The following is a 20,995-nucleotide window of genomic DNA, read 5'->3' on the forward strand; positions in this document are numbered from 1 at the left end:
TTAGTCTTAGAACTTGCTAAGTGACTTTCTTAGGCGTTTTCCTTCCATAGAATCAAGATTATATGTGGCTCCAAATTAGTCATACATTTAATTAGTTCATAGTAGAATAGAAGTTCCATGAAAGCTTATTGTTCAGTACTATATTTGGATGCATTGATATTATATAATATTTGCTAAATGAACATTCAAATACCAGTGAAAAGAATTTAGGGAAGTGGGATATCATTTGATATGTAAATGAATGGAATGATTAATTTAAAAAAAGAATTTATACAGGCCTTTCTACAGAAATGTAAGGTTGAGTAAATTAGCTAGCTAATTTATCTGTATAACTCAGTACCCATCGAAGTTTCAAACCCAGAAAATACAAGGATTATATGGATATGTGAGTTAACTTGTAGAGAGTTTCACTGCGGTATACTCAGTGTGGATAATTAATGCCTTGGAGTATATTTTAGAAATTTTAATGTTTTATTAAATTTCATCTGTTGTTAAAAATAAAAAGTAATAAACTTGTTTTACATAAAATTGGTTTGTTTGATCTTTGATAAAAATATAAGTTTATATATTAAGCTCCAAAACATTTCCTTAAAAATAATTGTACAGGATGAAATTTTAGAAACAAAGTTTCTTTTTGTAAAAGTGGTTATTTTGTTTGTTTTGAGACAGGCTTTCTCTGTATAGTGCTGGCTGTCCTAGAACTCAGTTCTGTAGACCAGGTTGGCCACAGACTCAGAGATCCATCTCCCTCTGCCTCCTAAGTGCTGAGATTAAAGGCATGCACCACCACTGGCTGTATATGTCTAAACAGTCTTTTACAAAATACTTTTAAAATGCTGGGCCACACCTTTAATTGCAGCACTTAAGAGGCAGATCTCTGAGTTTGAGGCCAGCCTCATCTACAGAGTGAGTTCTAGGACAGCCAAGGCTATACAGAGAAACCTTGGAAGAACAGGTTTTTATTAAAATGATGGTGGAAATGTAAAGCCCACCTTTCCCTGAAGAACAACAAGATCTTATGAGCATGGACTGTGCTTCCAACATTGGCTGTCACCTGACCATGGATGCCCAATTTTAAAAAGTACTTATAAAAGTTGTTTACTGACCATGGCTCCAAACTCTGTAGAAGCAGGTCATGAGATCACTCCAGGAAACTCACGAAAGCTTTGTCTGACTGCAGGGCAAAGTGTTCTGGGACTGCAACCTAGCAGAATCTTCCCGCAATTGATGGGAGCAGATGCAAAATTCCACAGACACTAGGCAGAGCTTAGGGAGTCCTACGGAGGAGGAAGAGAAAGAGGAGGAAGGATCCAAGGAGCAGGGGAAAGGAGAAACCAGAGGGGCCAGGGACACCATGAGAACAGAATCATGACTGGAACTTATGGGGGCTCTCGGAGATCAGGGAGCCTCTAGGGGCCTGCGTATGTGTGACAGCTAAATAGCTTGGTGTTCTTGTGGGAATGAATCCTAACAGTGGGGACAGGGATCGTCTCTGACTCTTGCCTACATGTGGGATTAGACTTAGATTTTTAAAATCTACTTTAACCAGGGTTCTTAAATGCTTCAACCTCCCTTCTAGGCCACTGACCAGAGGTAGTGGAGAAAGAAGGTTAGTAGGAAAGGGGGTTGTGGACCTGTTTAGAAGTAGTCCTTTGGGGTGATTCCAATCTTTGTTGTCAGGATATCAGCAGTCCAGTCCAATAGCAAACACTAAACAGTAATTGGTAGTAGCAGCTCAATCCGACAGAAACCTCAAGGCCCCACCAAATTGACAAGTCAGTGGAAGTGGCAAGAATCAGCCGGAATACCATGAGAAGTTCTTTGGACTGTTTCTCTCTATGAAGTGAAGATCAGCAAAGACTAGCAAAAACCAGTGAAACGTTGCACAGCCACAGAAGACTGGCATAGCAATACAAGGTCATCCTTTCACTGTGGGATTCTACGTATACTCTTTTCCAAACATCACATGCCCTCTCACATGCCTGTTTCAGCAAAACATCCTCTCACAAGACAGCTTCCATACAAACATCATGCAACACAACTGAGTTTCCTAAGAACTTTGCACTTCAGTGGATCCCTTTCTTCCTACTGGATTGCTTGTCCAGCCTTGATATGAGGACACGTGCCTGGTCTCATCATAGCTTGTTATGCCCATTTGGTTGATGTTCCTGGGATGCCTGCTCTTTTCTGAGGGGAACCAGAGTGGATATGGATCTTGGGGAAGAGGGGAGGAGGTGACTGAGGTGGGGGAGGGAATGGAAACTGCCATCAGGATAGAATATATGAGATAAGAAATGAAAATTTACAGACACAATTCACAGACAAAACTTGTGTGGTAGCAGCACTATTTGGATTATTCAAGGAAAAGATGTCGACAATGCAAGTTAAAATAGGTATTTTATTGAGAAACGTGCTGTCAGTGAGAAAGTAACATACAAATATTTTCATTTAATAAAATTAGCTTATCCTTAATCCTAAAAACGTGGCTTAAAAGCCTTTATCATCTAAGACTGCAAGCCACTCTGATCCATGGCTTTCTTTTGAATCTCCCATGGACAGTAATGTTTCAGATTCCATTTGTGCAAATGAGAGAGCATAGTTAATATGGTTATTCATAAACAAAACAAATTCCTCACTTGAATTCGGGTTGCCCGCATATATATGAATTCTGTCTTGTCACTCAAGGCAGCCGAGGCAGGTGCTTCCTCGTACCACTGGGCATTAGGAGTACAGTGTGGGCATATCTCTTTTTTCCCCTAAGTTTTATGGCAATATAGTTCTGCCTAAAACATCCCAAGTCCATGATCATAACATAAAATAAACATCATTTCTTTTTATATACACTAGGCTTCTATGCAAGGTTTCCTTTTAATGTGTATTTGCTACATTAAAAGGGCCAGGGCACTAACCCCATAAATAATTTCCTAAATGGCTTTTATATATATGAAACACTAAAATAAGATAAATAACATTTAAAATAAGTTAAACCATCACTGATATCTAATAATTAAGTAGCAGTTCAAAGGATGTGCAAATTATCGGAGAGTAAAGCTTTACCTGAGGCTGTTATGATCTGGACATGTCTCTTCAAAACCCAGCCCCAGTGAGGTGACCTGGAGAAGTGTGGCTCATGAGAAAAGAGGTGTCAACATGCGGTTTGCTCATCCAGAGCCTTCCCTCCCACCATGGCGGCTCTGTCAGTGGACCTGAAATCGGGCCTTGCCAAGTGCTCAGCTGCCTACTCTTACACAACCAGCCTTTACACCTGGAAAAAAGCCTTCCTGTTGCTTAGGAGCTATCTGCATTCATGCCATTTTGTTTTAAAATCTTAATGGACTAAGCTACATTTACTAATTTTTAAACTTAACAAATTTTCTAGACATGGACCCAAAAAAGACTAAATGCTAAATGTAGGATGCTAGGTTTAGAATCTTAAGTTCCTGACTATATACTTTCTCAATGCAGGGACTAAAGTAGATTTTTCTTCTACAGTATACTTTGAAACTACCAGAAACAGCACATCTCATGGCATTATTTCTTATATAACATTTAAATGAATATGTTTAAATGAATATTTAAATGAACTTGAAAATGTTTACCTTGGAAGATTATAGATATAATAATATTAACATTCTTATTCTCTTTGTATTGGTACACATTAGTAGTTTAGATAGAAGACAAGAAAAGACAAACCTTTAAAATTGAAGTTTTATCAAAAATAAATTTAAAAATTACTTTTTAAAAAATACTGGGATTAGCCAGGCATGTTGGCACATACCAATAAGCCCAGAACTCAGGAGGCAGAGGCAGGAAGATCAGGAGTTAAGAGCTGTCCTTGGCTACATAGGGAATTTGAGGCCAGCCTGGGCTACATGAGAGCTTGTCTCAAAACCAAAACAGTAGTTGTAATATTTGAATGGGTAGTACTTGTCAAAGGAGTGGGAGGGAAAATAAAACCTTTTACTAGAATAAATAAAAATCTGTTGGGGGAAGTGTTATTGATAAATGTAAAGTTGTCTTAAGGTTCATTTTGAGAGCAGCAAACCTGCCAAATTTGGCAATTTAAAATTACAGCCAGTTGGATGCTGACTTTGTAATTATAACAAACAGTTTCAGAAAGAAATGATTTTAAAAATATTGGGACAATAGCGGTATCTATAGCAACTATTGTATTTATTATCATAACTTTTAACTTCATGGTTTCTCTTGTCAGTTTTCTACGTGCTTTCTATACACATAAAGTTATAGCATGTCCATACAGGGTAGGATTCCCTTTGTCATTTTACAGAAGAGACGACCTGCCCAAGGTCCCACAGCTAAAAGGATCAGATATGAGGCTAGAGGGCATGATTCCTGGGGGAGGTGCAGGGGGGCTCTCTCTGGAACTTAAGTCTTAGGGGAGCCTGAGGGCGGAGATGAGTGAGCAGTTTCTTTATAGCTGTCCTGTTGGCGGCCACCTACAGTCCCGGCAGGAGGACCCTGCTCAGGATTCTTCTGAAGAAATCGGTAAAACAAATACTCGTCGCGAAACTCATACTCATTGGTGATGTGCTGGATGACTCCGCCTTGCACCAGTCTGTCTCCGTAGATCACTGCTTCACCACGGTCAGAAGCAAGGCCGACTTCGATTAGCCAGTTCACCAGGTCACAGCCACAGAAGGTCCCTGCAGAGGTCTTTGCACCACACCTGTGTGTCAAAGGAATGATTCAGCCATATGCTCTGTAATTCTGGTATCAGCACTGCATGATAGAAGATGAGCAAAGAGAAATAAAAAGGAAATGAGGAAAGACAGTGTGATAGTTAGGAGCATGACAGAAATGGAGCTGTTCGAAGCAATGAAGGATCTGTTGGCATGCCTGACCCTAGAAAGTCCCTCTGGTGAAAATAAAGTATGCCAGTAGTGCTTGTGAGAACAAACACTTTTAAAAGTGACATAGGTAAGTGTACTGCCTGAGAAATATGCTTGCTGGAGGAAAGCACATGCATATAGGTAAAAGTAATTTTATTTGTCTGATGTAATTGTTGTCTTGGCCCACTGCCTCAGTCTGATTAAAGTAGGCCTAGTCCTGAAAGCTTTCTAACCTCCATATAATCTAATCCATGCCTAGAATGTTTTTGAGCCTCTGAGACTTACTTCTGAAGAAGCTCATCCTTTCTTGTTCTTTCTGATCTCTGACTGCCTAGTTCAACTCAGCTGTTCTGGCTCAAACTCCACTCCAAGCTGAATGATTCAATCAGGCTTCTTTTAGTTTCTGCTGAATTGTTCTGCTTGGCCTCAACAGAACTCCAGCAATCTGTTCTGATCTTCTGGCTCCTCATCCTCTGGTTCATTCTGTCTTCACCTGTGTCTAGCTTGTTTCTGTCTGTCTGTCTGTCTGTCTGTCTGTCTGTCTCTCTCTCTCTCTCTCTTTCTCTCTCTGTCTCTGTCTCTCTTTCTCCTGCTTTCCTTTTCTTTCTGTGCACTGCTCTCTTTAGCCTCCCTTTTCTCCCTGTGCTCGAGATAGTTAAGCATATCCTATTCTGTCAACTCTTTCTCTGATTCATCACTTTGCCATTCAATTAGACATCACTTCTACAAACTACCTTTACCTTCATTGCTTGGGACTAAAGGTGTGTACTAAGGGCGTGTCTGTATTCCAGCCAGAGGGATTAAAGGTGTGTGCTAAGGCTGAGCCACACCACAACTAGAAATAGCTTTTTCCAGTAAATAACACAATCTCAGGGCTCACAATGTGATTCAGTATCCTGCAACATGTATATGTGTGTGGTGTGTATCCCTGTGTTTATGCATGTTTAAATGTATTATATGTGGGGTACATGTATGTACACATACGCGTGGAAACCTGAAGTAGACAGTGGGTGACTTTGATTTCTCCCCACTTTATTTATTGAGGCAGGGTCTCTTACTGAACTTGGAGCTCACCCAATCTAGCTAGCCTAGCTCACCAGATGGCCCCCAGACATCTGTCTACCCACTGCTGGGATTACAGGCAAGCCCCCATACCTGCCCAGCTTTTATGTGGATCCTAAGGATTGCAAATCCATTCTTCAGGCTTGTGGGGCATCTACCAAGCATCTTCCCAGCCCCCAAGAAGTTTTAAACTTGGTTTAATTTTCAAGAATTTAAACAGCTATGAGTGACATGTGGATACTATATTAATTAGCATAGATTAAGATAATAGAACTCTAGCTAATCTGCTTTTTATAATGGTTTTAATTAATTTATTTTTTTAATTGGATACACATATGGGAGTTTTGTCTGCATTTATGTCTGGTAGGCACCATATTCATGCAGTTCCAAAGGCCAGAAGAGGGCATCAGATCCCTAGGAACTGGAGTTAACAGATGGTTGTAAGATGCCATGCGGGTGTTAGAAATCAAACCCAGACCCTCTGGAAGAGCAGCCAGTGCTCTGCTGAGCCAGAAGTATCTGCTCCCCAGAAGTATCTTTTAATAGTAGCATGTCTCTCTCTCCCTCTCTCTCTCTGTCTCTCTCCCTCTCTCCCTCTCTTTCTCCCTCTCTCCCTCTCTCTCTCCCTCTCTCTGTCTCTCTCCCTCTCTCTCTCCCTCTCTCTCTCTGTCTCTCTCCCTCTCTCCCTCTCTCTCTCTCCCTCTCTCTCTCTCCCTCCCTCTCTCTCTCTCTCCCTCTCTGTCTCCCTCTCTCCCTCTCTCTCCCTTTCTCTCTCCCTCTCTGTCTCCCTCTCTCCCTCTCCCTCTCTCTCTCTTTCTCCCTCTCTCCCTCTCTCTCTCCCTCTCTCTCTCCCTCTCTCTCTCCCTCTCTCTCTCCCTCTCTCTCTCCCTCTCTCTGTCTTTCTCTGTATGTATGTGTGTGTATGCATATGCACATAGTGTGTGCACATGTGCGTGGAGATCTGAGGTCAGTGTTGGTGTCTTTCCTCAGTTGCTCTCCATCTTTATTGGAACAGTCTCACTGAGCCTCCTAAGGCTCTTCTGGCTAGACTCTCTCTCCACCAGGCCTGGGGTTACAGGCATGGGCCACTAGTCAGCTTTCACATGGGTTTTATAGACCCAAGTCAAGTTACTGTGCTTATGTAGGGGGACTCTACTCAGCAATCTCTGCAACTCCCCAGAAGGCCTTTTATCTGTTTTACAGAGAGCCATTTTTATAAATGACTTTTAGAGGGGTGTGTCTGTGTGTGTGTATGTGTGTGTGTGTGTGTGTGTGTGTGTGTGCGCACACATGCACACGTGCATGTGATACATGCTTATAATCCCAGCACTTGAGAGCTGAGGCAGCAGGATCAGGTTTGAGAATAGGTTACATAACAAGACTCTATTTCAAAGGGGAAAAAATTCCTTTTATTAACTTAGTTTATTAAATTAAAACAAAATTAAGCTTTCTTTTCAACTTATAGTACCCACAAATAGTTTCCTCCCCTCGGCAGCCAGTGCAGCCACTTGCTTCATTGGGAGTAAAGGAGCAAGCAAGTGAGCTCTGGCCTACAGCAAACCCAAGAGTTTAAAAGTACAGTGTGGGACTGGAGAGATGGCTCAGTGGTTAGGAGTGTTCATTGTTCTTCCAGAGGACCCCACTTCAGCTGTCAGCATCTTTACCGTGCAGCTCAGAATTGCTGTAACTCCAGCTGCCAGGGAATCTGACACCCTCTTCTGACCTCCACAGGCATGCCCACTAACAGTAAAAACCAATCTGCCTTAAGAAGTGTGCTTTGAGTTTTATTTAAAGCTTCCTGATCATTTAATATTTGTCTTTCTAATGCAAATTTGGATTGCCTTAAGTATGAGCAGATACAGAAGAGAAGGATATGCAAAACAAAAAACCCAATGACATGAATTATGAACATTTTCATACAAATGTGCACGAGACAGCAAGAATCTCAACAGGCGCCAATCAAGCTGTGAAATCTAAAGTGCCTGACAACAGGAAATAGAGGGTGAGGAACAAGATGAGGTGACAAATAGGTGTGGAAAAATCTAAAGCATTTTTACCACAAGTACAAAGTTCCACATATACAAATCAGAGAGAAGTTAATGATGTAGAGATCTTTTCAAATACATGAAATTTCAAGGACAGAGTCTGTGTCTGGGCCTTTTCAACATCGAGGCTCTACCTTCCGCCCCAGCGTTGACTGAGGGTCTCTGGCCCTTGATTGCTGTGACCAGGCAGGAGCCTATGGAATAGTACAGAGTGTCAGTGAGTGTGACAGTGCAGGCTGCAGACCCCGGGCAGGAGCAGGGATGAGCTGCCTCATAGCATCTGGGGCCCATCCAGCCATCTGGGACCTGGGAGCTCAGCAAATGTTAAGAGCTCTGCTTCCTGACAGTTGGCAAGCACAATACTCTGACAGATAATGTGAATTTTCTCTAAAATAAAAAAAATTTAAAGATTTATCTATAGATCCTGAAATTATGCTCAGCCTTTCAAGGTAGAAAAGTAGCTTTTTCTCAGAGTTCATCATTGTTGGCCATTGGGCAAGGCTCGTCACAGACATCAAAGGCCACCAAAGTTAGATTTTTCTCTAAGGTTTACTTATTATTATTTTATGTGCATGAGTGTTGTGTCTGCCATGTATGTATGTGTACTATGTGTATGCCTGGTGCCCAGGAGGCCAGAACAGGGAGTCGGATCCCCTGAGACTGTTGTTACAGACTTTTGTGAGCCTCCCTGTGGGTGCTGGAAACTAGGAAGCTGGGTCTCTGTAAGAACAAGTGCTTTCAGTTGCTGAGCCATTTTTCCAGCCCCAGAGGTAGGATTCTTCAAAGAAAAGGAAATCTGAGATTTTGAGAACTGAACTTGCCAAGGCTCACATAGCCAAGAAGTGCCAGCTCAGGAGTTTAAATGTTAATACTCGGTGAGCGCCCCCCACACTTCCTTCGCCAGGCTATATTCTTGTGATTGTGATGGCATGCATGTTGAGCACAGTGGTATGAAGCTTAAAAATGAACTATCTTGAATACTAATCTCCAAATTTTTATAAATACACATAAATGTGTTAGGTTCTTCATATTTTCTTAGTTTTACTTCCTCAATACAACTAGAACTATCAACACCATAATATTTGATTATTCATACATAGTTCATCATTTCCTGCTGCAGCATATTCTGTACCTGGGGGATTAGAAGAATAAATATAATGTCAAAAAATAATGAATAGGACTTGGGGTGAAATAAAAATCATAGAATTAATTAAGAGGCAGAAATTTCATTTCATTCTCCTGACAGCGTCATTAGTAATAAGAAGCGGCATAGTACTAGGAGGATGAGAATAGGAAATCTCTTCTAGAGCTGATGCTTGTCAGTGCTTTGTGGGAGACACTAATAGCCAACATGTAGAGAATGTTAATCTCCTACCACAATTCTGCAGCTCACATTTTATAGAGAGATCAGAAGCTGACTGACAGTACAAGAATCAACTATTAGCTCATTAAAACCTCATGTTCAGAATCTGGAATCTATGTCTCTGAACCCTGGACTGACTTTACCTTCTTTCTCTGACGATATTTCGGATGCACAGGTCACGGTGATAATGTACAAATTGTTGACAGGTCATTTTTATTTCCTCGGAAACTGGGGCTTCTCTGTCTTCTGTTGCTTCTTTGTTGTTCCACAGGAACTCAAGCCTGAAAACCAAAATTTAAGCCAGCCAATTTTTTTTTTTTTTTTAAGGAAAGAAAACAAGTGTGCAAAGATCCTATCTGCCTCAGCAGGTGGCTGATCCAAAACCTATCACCAGAGCTCTGTCATCCACACTGGGATTTCATTGATCTCTGAATCTCCAGAGCCCTTGTAGGTTCTAAGCACAGATACAACTTAGAAACTAGGCAGGACTGCCTCAGAAACTAAAACCCGAAACTAAACCAACCAAGCTAACCTAGGGATTTTATTTCACCATTTCCAATATTAGTACCACAGAAACCAATGCCAGGCCCTGTCCCTTCTGTCTGTCCAGCCAACACAAATATTGACAATTGACTTGGCCAGCTCTGTGAAGCTGGTGACTAAGCTCAAGGGCTTTCCTGTTACCCTTTCCTTTTGGAAATGATTATGACCCTTAGCAAAGACAGCTGAATGAGATGGTGTGATGGTGATGACTACGGAGAACAAAGGGAAGGATCCCATTAGTACTTCTAGTGTCTGTGCAATTTGTCCTGAGAGCAAATGAAAAGCAATCACTCTCCCTGATTCTCTTTCCATCCCATAAGCTGAAACTTTTACATTGTTATTTTTCATAAACAAACATTGATTTTAATTAAAAAAAATGTCAGGAAGCAAACAGAACCTCCAAAGTTGAGAGAATCCTTAAAATTTCTGCAAACTCTCAGTTTGATAGGAAGAGAAAGCCTATTGTCAAAGGGAGAGAAACAATCAGGTGTAGTCTTTAATGGGGGAACACACCATCGACTACTTCCATTTGCAAGTTTCATTTCACTGTATGCAGTTAATAGCATGGATAGAAGTCTGTGCCTGTCAGCTCTTGTTAAAATGCAAATTACATTGCTGGATTTATAATACTTCTTCCAATACGTTCTCTGCAATTATTTGCAACAAACACATGATTTCACAGATAACCTCTGTGTGGTATTTAGTTGTCTCCTAGCAGATACAAAAGTACAAAGGTATCAATATTTTAATAGAATGACCTCATTACTTTTAGGTACACGGGCTTATTTTGAAACGGAATTTACCTTCTTTTGAAAGGTAGGATGATTAAATGTTTGTCCAATCCAAAGATTCCAAAGGAAATAAATCCCTAGGGGAAGAAAACAGTTATTCTGGCTGAACTCAACAGTAAAACCTGAAGACAGAAATTAAGACATTTAATGAGTGAAAAAGAAGCCAATAGTGATCAGAGCAACATCTGAAATTCAGCATCCAGAGCAGATGTAGGCTCAGTGTCTGTGGGCATACATGACACCCTGCTTGCTGTCTCTTTCCAATCATCCTGCCCTAGTAATTAGGATGGTGAGGAAAGCCAGTGCTGAAACTGCATCTGCGTGACAGCTCACTGAGGAAGTGGAATCTCTTAAAGCCTACATGCTTCTGTTTCCCCATCTTTGAAAAGAAAATCCCTCTCACTGTGCCTAAGTACTTATTATTTTTCTCTTGAAACTTCATAAATATAATTAACAAGGGCAGTAATATCTAACTATAATACATTTAGTGTTATATTGTAGATATGAAAGGTTCCCCAAAGACTTATGCCTTGCAAGTGTGGTCCTTTGCACACTGTTATATGAGGCTAGCGGGCAGGCCCAGCAAGTAGGAGTGCCCGCTATTCTTCAGTTCCCAGCTCCCATGCTGAGTGGCTCAAAACTGCTTGTAGCTCCAGTTCCAGATTTGGCACCTCCTTCTGGCCTCCACAGGCAACTGTACTCAAATACATACCCTACCTTACCCTTACACACACACACACACACACGCACGCACGCACGCACGCACGCACGCACGCATGCACGCACGCACGCACGAAGGACTTGATTGTCCTTACTCTTAAACTACAAACTGTCAGAAGGGAATACCTCACACTACATCAAGTCTGTACAAGAAAAATGGACTGGAGAGGTAGCTGTCTTCTCATGCCTTTCAAAAGACGTAAGCTGTGTAGGCAGCACCTGAAGGACAACATTCCTGCTCTGTTCTTGCAAAGGCCTATGGACTGAGCTCGCTTAACTCCTCTCCTAGCTTGGCTCAGAAAGCTTGGGCTTTCTGAGTGCAAAATGCTAAAGGCGAGGTGCGGGTGGGGGTGGGGGGCATTCGGACTGTGAATTTTCGGCCTAGCATTCTATAGTTAGTAATGCCAGATCTTAAATAGTATCACGCAGTGAGACTGGTATCAGGTGATTCTGGGGTGCCCATGTTTGTCTGTAATAAACTGATTACATAATGTTTCTTTATACTTTGTTAATTTTCTTCCAATAACAATGTCAAAATGAACAAGAAATATGTTGAGCGGTCAGTGAAAGACAAAAGCATGTGGGAGCATAAACCGACAACTCTCAACTGGCAAATACAGCAAAATATTTCAAATTTAACAGGCAGTCACTTCCAACACAGTATTTTTCAAGTTAATATTCAGTTTATGAATGAATGTTCTCTAATTAAACAATATAGATATTGTAGGGGATATGGTTCAGTATAGAGCACTTGTCAGTATGTACAAAACCGCAAGTGAAAATTCAATCCCCAGCACCTTAAAATAGAAGGGGTAAGAAAAGCAGGCTGATGAAGAGATGAATTTTAAACTTTGCACATCAAATATTTCCCAATATTAAAATGTTATTTTTCTTTAACTAGCTCCTTTTTGTCCCAGTGCTCGGGATTAACCTAGAGTCTTCTGAATGCCAGGCATTAAACATCAATTTTAATAGTAGCATGCCAGAAGAAATGGTCCTATCCCTTTTGTAGGTATTTTGGTGTTGATATGAGATAATGAATGTAAAATCCTTAACAATAGCTGGTACTTGGTAGACTCTCAAGGAAAAGCTACTACCCTCTCTGCTAAAATTTATTTACAACTCACATGATTTTTAAAATGCTTATTTAAGTTCCTGTCATTCAAAACACATTTGGTGTTCAGTAGTGTAAGTGGTCAGACTAAAGGCTCAGGAAGCAAGTTATTTTCCAAAGTGAGTTATTAAGATCATAAGAACTTTAGGAAGAATTTGAGGGCATCTTGTTCCTACTTAAATTATCATTCTTCATATCAACACCAAAGCAAAATAAAGTATTTGGTATTTCTGGTTGAAACACTCAGTGAACATTCTGATGACTTTAACCAATATAATAATTCATCTCTTCGGGAGACAGGCAGCAGCTGTCAGCTGTCATGTGCGTCAGCAGCTGACAGACAAACTAAACCCTTTCAATTTAAAAGAAAACAACATCTGCACCCCCCACCCCACCCCCCCAATCGACTCACCCAAGAAAACAGAGCCCTCTCAGTTCTCTGTAAATAAATACCTGGCCAAAGTTAAACACAGCACAGAAAAACTGTAATTCAACATAGAGCCGTCCCGTCTCGTGGTTGAACAGCCACCACAGACAACTAGAGAGATTCTGCAAAGGGGAGCAAAACGAGCACATGAGAATTAAGCCTGGGAATCGTCTCTCTCCATCCAGCCCACAGTATAACTTAGCTAGCTAATAATTAGAGGGAAAAAAAGACTAAAGGGGAAAAACATCAAGAGAATGTAAAAGCTTTGTCTTTCAAACAAGAGGTTTCAACCTCTCCTCTTGACAGATGCCACTCAAACAGCGTCTATTCTGATCAGGTTTGAAGCGAGAAGACATGCGCCACAATACAGAGGCTTACATAAGCTATCAGGACTGCCGGCTAGCCTACACAGGACGGATTTTAAAATTAGTCTCACACAGTGAAAACAATTACATCACCAAGCAGCAGCTCTTGGCAGCATTTCTTGGTTTGTGACTTTTGTTCTTAGATGGCTGTTAAGGGGTGCTGGCTTGCATCGTGCTGTGATATGAGTGTCCGAGTGTAAAGGCCAGAAGGGCTACAGAGGCTTCTGGCCCATCTGCCATCCCTAGAGAAGTGACACTTGAGCCATCTTAAGGAATTAGGATGGTTTAAGTGTGACAACCAATAATTCGCAAATGAGGATAAAAAGTACTGTACTTACAAGTTATACAGTTAAAAATCCTTCAGTACTTGATGCTGGCATGAGGACTCCATAGATATGCACTAGCCCTTAAAGAACCAGTATAACTCACACTATAGAAATATAGACGCCGATGCAGGGCTCTCAATTTTGGGACTCTACTAATCGAAAATACAATGTCTGGAGGTACTTTAGAGAGCATTTTGAAAAATTTATGAGCAATTAAAAATAAAGAAGTACTTGAATAAATTATGGTATTGCTTTTCTGTGGTTATTGGGAAATACACTTAAACAATGACTCCAGAGACTTCAATCAAGTGACCTTGTTTAACATAGGTGACAAAAAGCAACACAGAAGCCTGAACATACCATTACAACCATGCAGAGTTTGCTAAAAAATTAGTAGGCAGGGCTGCGATTAGAGCCAGTAGTTCACCTTCTGCTTAACATCTATGACGCCTGAGTTCAATCTCCAGCATAATAATAATAATAATAATAATAATAATAATAATAATAATAATAATGAAAAGCTTAGAAGGCATTAGTGTAATAGTTATTTTTCTATTTTCTCATTACTATGAAGATTTTAATAACTAAAATATTTTTTAAAGATTTATGTGTGTGAGTGTTTTCCTGTGTGCATGTATGTTTACCATATGTTTGCTTGGTGCACAGAGGCCAGGAGAGGGCATCAGATCCCCAGAACTGAGTTGTCAATGCTGACAATCAAATAAATGTGTGTGCTCTGCAAGGGCAGCAAGTGCTCTTAACTGCAGAGCCATCTCTCTAGCCCCCCAAAATTTACTTTTAAAAGTTTATTTGAAAAATATCTTTCAGGAGATGATTCAGCTATTTGTCCACTGTCAGGAGTACAAGTCCTGCATATATCATGGAAATACTTTGTTCTGAAAAACCCTAGGTTCAATAGTATAGACCACTCTCGGTCTATAAATGATGTAAGGGAATAGACTGTCAGAGTGCTTGGGCAACTGAGGATCCCTTGTCCCCATCTAGCTAAATGCTAAAATTCAGATGACCTACCCACCACTCTTTTACAAAATAGTAATGAAGTTTCTCGGAGAGAAGCCAAATCTTAAAGAACTGACCCCAAATAGAAGCAGAAGGAACACTTACAGCGAACAGGCCGATGATGAGCAGCAAGCACAGCAGGACATGTCGGGTCAGCTGTGGGTCTCCACTCTGCAGGTACTGCTCTTCTTCCTGGGCAAGGACGCAGCTCTGGGAGTCACAGCGGCTCACACAGTGCTCGGCTACAAAACAGTGAGCACAGCTGTAATGATCTCAAACCCAAGATGACTTCCCAAGAGAAACAGCACAGAAGCCCCTCTTGGCTAAGAATCAGGTTCTGTCAGTAACCCTGGGAATGCCCTCATGTTATGTTGGAGAGTCTCTCATGCACAAGCAGTAGTTCCTTCTACATATTCAACAAAGGTCTTTGTTCCCACTCCAATTGTTAGGAGACCCATATGAAGACCAAGCTGCAAATCTGCTACATATTTGTAAGGGACCTAGGTCCAACCCACATGGTCTTTGGTTGGTGATTCAGTCTCTGTGAGCACCCACGGGCCCAGGTTAGCTGACTCTGTAGGTCTTCTTGTGGTGTCCTTGAGCCCTTCATCTCCCTCAATCTTTCCCCAATCTCTTTCACAAGACTCCCCAAGCTCTGCCTATTGTTTGTCTGTGGGTCTCTGCATCTGTTTCCATGAGCTGCTAGATGAAGCCTCTCAGAAAACAGTTATGCTAGGTTCCTGTCTGCAAGCATAGCAGAGTATCATCAATGGTGTCAGGAGTTGGCTTCTCACATGGGATGGGTCTCAAGTTGATGCAGTCATTGATTGGCTGGTCCCTCTATTTCTGCTCTATCTTTATCCCTGCATATCTTGTAGGCAGGACAAATTTTGGGCCAAAAGCTTTGTGGGTAGATTGGTGTCCCCCTCCCTCCACTGCAAGTCCCACCTGGCTACAGGAGTTGGCCAGTTCACGCTCCATATTCCTCAGCTAGGGTCACTCCCACAGCCTCCAAGGAGTTTCTACCATCCCAAGTCTCTCTGGCTTGTCCCAGAGATACACCCCCATCCCACTGCCACAGACACACCAATTTCTCTTCTCTTTCCCAGTCCCCACAACCCCCACACTGTCTTCACACCTGATCCCCATATAAAACTGGATACACTAAATCTAATAGAAGAGAAAGTGGGGAATAGCCTTGAACAGTGGTACAGGAGACAACTCCTGAACAGAATACCAACAGCTCAGGCTCTAACATCAACAACTGGTAAATGGGAACTCATGAAACTGAAAAGCTTCTGCAAGGCAAAAGATAACAGAACAAAATGGCAGCCTATCTATCGGGAAGAGACCTTCACCAACCCTACATCCAACCGAGGCTCATATCCAAAATATACAGAGAACTCAAGGAATTAGACAGCAACAACCCAAATAACCCAATTAAAAATGAAATATGGAACTAAACAGAGAATTCTCAGTAGAGGAATCTCTAATGGCTGAGAAACACTTAAAGAAATGTTCAAAGTCCTTAGTCATGAAGGAAATGCAAATCAAAATGACTCTGAGATTCCATCTTAACTGCCTCCCCTCCCACTTCAGAATGGCTAAGATCAAAAACTCAAGTGACAGCAAATGCTGACAAGGGTATGGAACAAAGGGAACATTCCTTCATTGCTGCTAGGAGTGTAAATGTGTACAACCACTTTGGAAATCAGTCTAGTGATTTCTCAGAAAATTGGAAATAATTTTATCTCAAGACCCAGCTATACCACTCCTGAGCATATACCCCCAAAATGTTCTACCATACCACAAGGACATTTGTTCAACTATGTTCATAGCAGTTTTATTTGTAATAACCAGAAACTGGAAACAACCTAGATGTCCCTCAGCTAAAGAGTGGATAAAGAAAATATGATTCATTTACACAATGGAATACTGCTCAGCTATTAAAAACAAAGACATCGTGAAATTTGCAGGCAAATGGATGGAACTAGGAAATATCCTGAGTGAGGTAACTCAGACACAAAAGGATATGCATGGTATGTACTCACTTGTAAATGAATATTAGCCATAAAGTACAGGATAACCATGCTATGACCCACAGACCCAAAGAAGCTAAGTAACAAGGAGGCTGAATCTAACTCAGAAAGGGAAGCAAAATAGCCATCAGAAGTGAATGGAGAGAGGGAACTTGGGGGAGTTTACATATAATTTTAAAGGTTAAATTAATAAAGTTTTATCTGTGATAAATCCATATGAGCCCCAAATACCCTATTATGTCCCATTTTGACATGAAACAAATATACTATTATTACATCTTGAATATTATGAAAGATCTGAGCTAATTAATTAGTCCTGATCCTACAGAATAAAACTAAGGGGCAGTTCAATAGGTTTTGGGGAAACTTCCTGGATTTATCACTTCAATTAATCTTTGTTTTTGTTTTGAAGGCCCTGGGGCTTGAACTTAGGGTTTCATGCTTGTTGGGCAAGTACTTAACCCTGAGCTATAACTTCAGGTTAGTTAAATTATTTGGAAGTGTGAATGTATATGCCTATTATAATACTATGTTTAAGAATTTTATTTTTAAAATTCTCTATGATTATGATCTTCTTATAACTTTCCCCATCTCACTGGAAACATATTCTCAAGCCATGTGCTACAGTGTACAGCTTCAATAGAAAGCTTGGGGAGTGTTCTTTTCACACATAAAGAGGTTCTTTTTTCCCCACCCTTAAGTCCATCCTCATAGTCCCTGGGCACTTACTTTTCTCAAAGGAAGAAGGCACAGGCCCACTAGCACTTGAGTTCGTTACTGGCTCTATTGATGGACAGCCTAATTCACCATTCCCCAAGGAGCAAGAACAGCAACCTAGAAAGATGAAACAGAATGTGAAGGGAGAGTGCACCCACAACAGAGACACCCAAGTTCAAAGGCACCAAACCATCACCAAGCCACTCCTGCTGTCTCCGTGGAAACATTTTCTGTATGGGCACATATCCCAGCGTGCAGTGAGCAATTCAACAGGGTCAGGCAAGCGCTCAGCTCCCTTACATTGTCCCCTTGCTGTATGAGATGAGGAGAAAGGTTTTTATCAACCCTGTTTCCTCTCCACTGCACTTTGGAAACCGAGAATTCAGAACCATTTTCTAAAACACAAGACTCTCATTCATCACTTTCATAAACACAACGGCTCTGCTGATTACCATGGAAAAGTCAAACCAACATTGGCCTAAATGAAAGCCACCTGTGAGCCGGACTCTCCGTCTGTGCACCCCAGCTGTTGCACGAAAGACATCCCCTTCTTTCTGGACAGTTCTTTACAGTCCTCCGGAAGCTGCATCCAGACACTGTTGATGAAATCCTCTTCTGAGTCCATCCCGCAGTCACTTCCCTCAGGCGCCTGCATCTCCTGAGTCTGGCAGATGCCATCCTAACACTTCTCTGCTTTTTTCAAGCACTCAGGGCTAGAGCTCTGACTAGTTCACAGGCAGGCTGTTATCCATGAGTCACCATGAGTCGTGCGCTGCACGGCTGTAGTTCTCCTCTGTTTCTACTCATTTATTATATTTACATGTTTGTTTGTTTATAGATTCATTTTATATATTTATTTCCTCAGATAACTTTACAGAGTACCCTTTAAATTTTTTTTTACAGTTACATAGACATAGTGCTTCCTGACATAGATTGCAATATTAATAGAGTAATAATTTTGGTGATAAAACTATTAAAATGTACATGTTAGAAAAATGAGTAACACTTAGGCTTAACCTCTCATCGATAATGTACTTCTGTGATATTCTTAAAAACAAAAGGATTTCAATGTATAAAAGTTATTATGTGTAGGCCATTACAAATGTCTTTGTAATTAAGATAATAATGCCATCTCAAGGTTAGAAAGAGAACCACAGAATAACAGAAGAGAAAATAAATTATCTAGCCTACCTCTTCAGAAACATGAAGGTTTAAATAATAAAATTACATAAAAGGATATAAAAAATAAGAAAACACATGAGTCCAGCACATTACAATGACACATCTATAGGGAATGAGCACACACACACACACACACACACACACACACACACAAACACACACACACACATACACATGCATACAGTGAGCAATCTGTAAAAAAAAACCAATAACCCCCCCCCCCAAAAAACAAAAAAAACTGTTTTGCAGTTTTTTTTCTTCAAATATAAGGGCTTGTCAGTAGCCCATCAGCTTTCTCTTTATTAGCCAAACATATTTTTATTAAACAAATGGTATTTTATTTCCAAGATTTATATATTTCCGTTTCATGTGCATGAGTGTTTTGCTTACATGTATATATGTGTGCCATGTGTGTGTCCAGTGCTCAAGGAGGCCAGAAAGGCATCTGATTCCCTGGACCTGGAATTACAGAACCCAGGCCCAATGCAAGAGCAGCAAGTGCTCTTAAACACCGAGCCATCTGTTTCTCACCATATTAACCAAATTCTTGTGCACATACTAAAACAATGTGATGTAGTGAGAAGTCTGGGATTTTGGCTTCTTTAAAAGACACACAAAACTATTGCAAGAATATGTTTTCCTTTTAATCCCAGGTGTGGGGCTATGGGGCTACTTCAAGCAGCTCACTATGATTTGCCTCGTGCTCTAGCAGAGGTGTGGTTTCTGACAGCTGCAGATAGTGTCAGCGACTGTAAGATGTTTGGAATTCTGGGAACTTTTCAGAGTTAGATAATTGCTAAGGTTCCATAGCTTGGGTGGGTGGTTGTTGTTCAGGGGTGTTGGTTGCAGTTTGTTAGTAGTTGTGCTCAAAGAAGAATCAAGAAGAAAGAAATTAGATTCAAGGATCTCTCTCTCTCCCAGCTCTATCCTTTCCCTCCTGTTTAGTGATATGGGTGAAACAAGGAGGTAAAGTGGGTGGGGGTGGGGCGGGGAGAAGAACTCACACAGTAGCAAAGTCTGGCTACAGTGTGATCCTAATTTCACACTGTTTGTAATGCAAAGTTCATAGGACTCTAGCAAATATGTAACAAGGGACTGAAATAGAAAAACTATGTTGAAGAATCAAATTAAAATCAAGATGGACATCTGAGGTGTTTTGTGTCTGCACTTCTAATAAAGCAGAAGAAAGCAGGTTTTAGGGGAGACACATAACCAGACAGATTTTTAACACCCTAGGAATACGAGTGAACAGGTAAATAAGCAAATATTTCACTCAAGCAGTTCTCATGATAGCGTCAGAAAACCCTGGTATACCTACCCACCCACTCTTCTGTATTTCCACAGGAAAATAACATTTCTAAGTATGTAAAGTAAGCCTGATATCTCACTCTAGAACTGAAGGGATAAAGACAAGCCAGAAGTGGTATTTACGGGCTATGGGCCAAATCAATATGTGCTGTTATAAAACAGGGAGACAGGACCAAAAGGAGAAACTGTGGGTATAGCTCAAGGTGAGGGAGAGAAGCTTGTAGGGTGGGGAGAAGGGGGAGCACTTTTCCAGCATTCATGAGGCCCTGGGTTCAGCTTCAGTACCACAGAATGAACTAAATGAAATCCACTGTAATGAAATTATGAAATAAGGAGATAAAAGAATAAATACTGTAGGTTTGCTATGGGCATAGCAGATAGCTGTCCTCTTTACAACATAGATTCAAATCAGTTTTCTTGCTGGTGATAATATTAATGGGGCTTTAAGTCTACAGTTCAGTCTTTTACTGTTTCTAAAAGTCAGGTGAAAGGTTAACATTAAAGTCTCCCAAGGGTCTCTTACGAACCTTGTTCAGTGCTTCCCAGAGATGTTAACCTTTGGCAGCCAAGCTAAAACATTCATGAAGGAAGACAATGCCGGCTATGTGAAGGTGGTGGTCCTCTAGCTTGACCCGAAATCAGACTGGTTTAGAGTATAAATGCAAAGTGCAAATAAAATGAGAAAGGGAGGGAGGTTGGGCATGATCGCAGAAGTAGCCTGGGCTTAGGAAAAGCAACCTCTAGCATTTTAGTAAAGACGTCATTGAACTTCTGCTTTAAAAGGAACACGGACAAGAGGCTTGGAAGAATAAAATTCTGATGACATCATCTCAGCTTGTCGGTGAGCCAGGGTTTAAGGGCTATGCAGCAGAAGCAGGAGGAAGGAGAGGTGGCAAAGGCGCCAGTCTGGGGACAAGCACAGAGAGTTTGGTGATGTTCACAGGGAGAGGAGGAAGAACTGGGGCTGAGCAGGAGCTATGGGGTCCTGGAGGGACTCGAGGGTCTTAACCTGCACCACAGCAGGAGCCGGATATGAGTGAAGCTCATGAGGAAAGTCGGTTTGGCCATTTCACATCGGCTAGACTGGACCCAGAAACGATGGGTCACTGGGGCGGGGTGGGGG

At 41.2% G+C, this 20,995-nt stretch overlaps 1 protein-coding gene across 5 annotated transcripts in view; it reads right to left on the reverse strand.

Annotated features, from left to right (window-relative positions):
- Positions 1-4,152: 4,152 nt before the first annotated feature.
- Positions 4,153-20,995, reverse strand: part of Gpr155 (G protein-coupled receptor 155) — a 44,414-nt gene continuing 27,571 nt past the window's right edge. For 4 of the 5 annotated variants that reach the window (XM_031370629.1, XM_031370626.1, XM_031370628.1 and 1 more), the window contains 6 exons: positions 17,395-17,499; positions 14,732-14,868; positions 12,942-13,037; positions 10,667-10,731; positions 9,464-9,601; positions 4,153-4,687 (listed from right to left, as the gene is read on the reverse strand). In XM_031370629.1, the coding sequence (XP_031226489.1) occupies positions 4,387-4,687; positions 9,464-9,601; positions 10,667-10,731; positions 12,942-13,037; positions 14,732-14,868; positions 17,395-17,499 (842 nt within the window). In that variant the 3' untranslated portion in view covers positions 4,153-4,386. Of the gene's footprint in view, positions 4,688-7,315; positions 9,090-9,463; positions 9,602-10,666; positions 10,732-12,941; positions 13,038-14,731; positions 14,869-17,394; positions 17,500-20,995 lie in introns of those variants that run through there. The other variant, XM_031370630.1, reaches the window with a different exon arrangement.

This window comes from Mastomys coucha, unplaced genomic scaffold (genome assembly GCF_008632895.1).
Source record: "Mastomys coucha isolate ucsf_1 unplaced genomic scaffold, UCSF_Mcou_1 pScaffold15, whole genome shotgun sequence".
Lineage (NCBI taxonomy): Eukaryota > Metazoa > Chordata > Mammalia > Rodentia > Muridae > Mastomys > Mastomys coucha.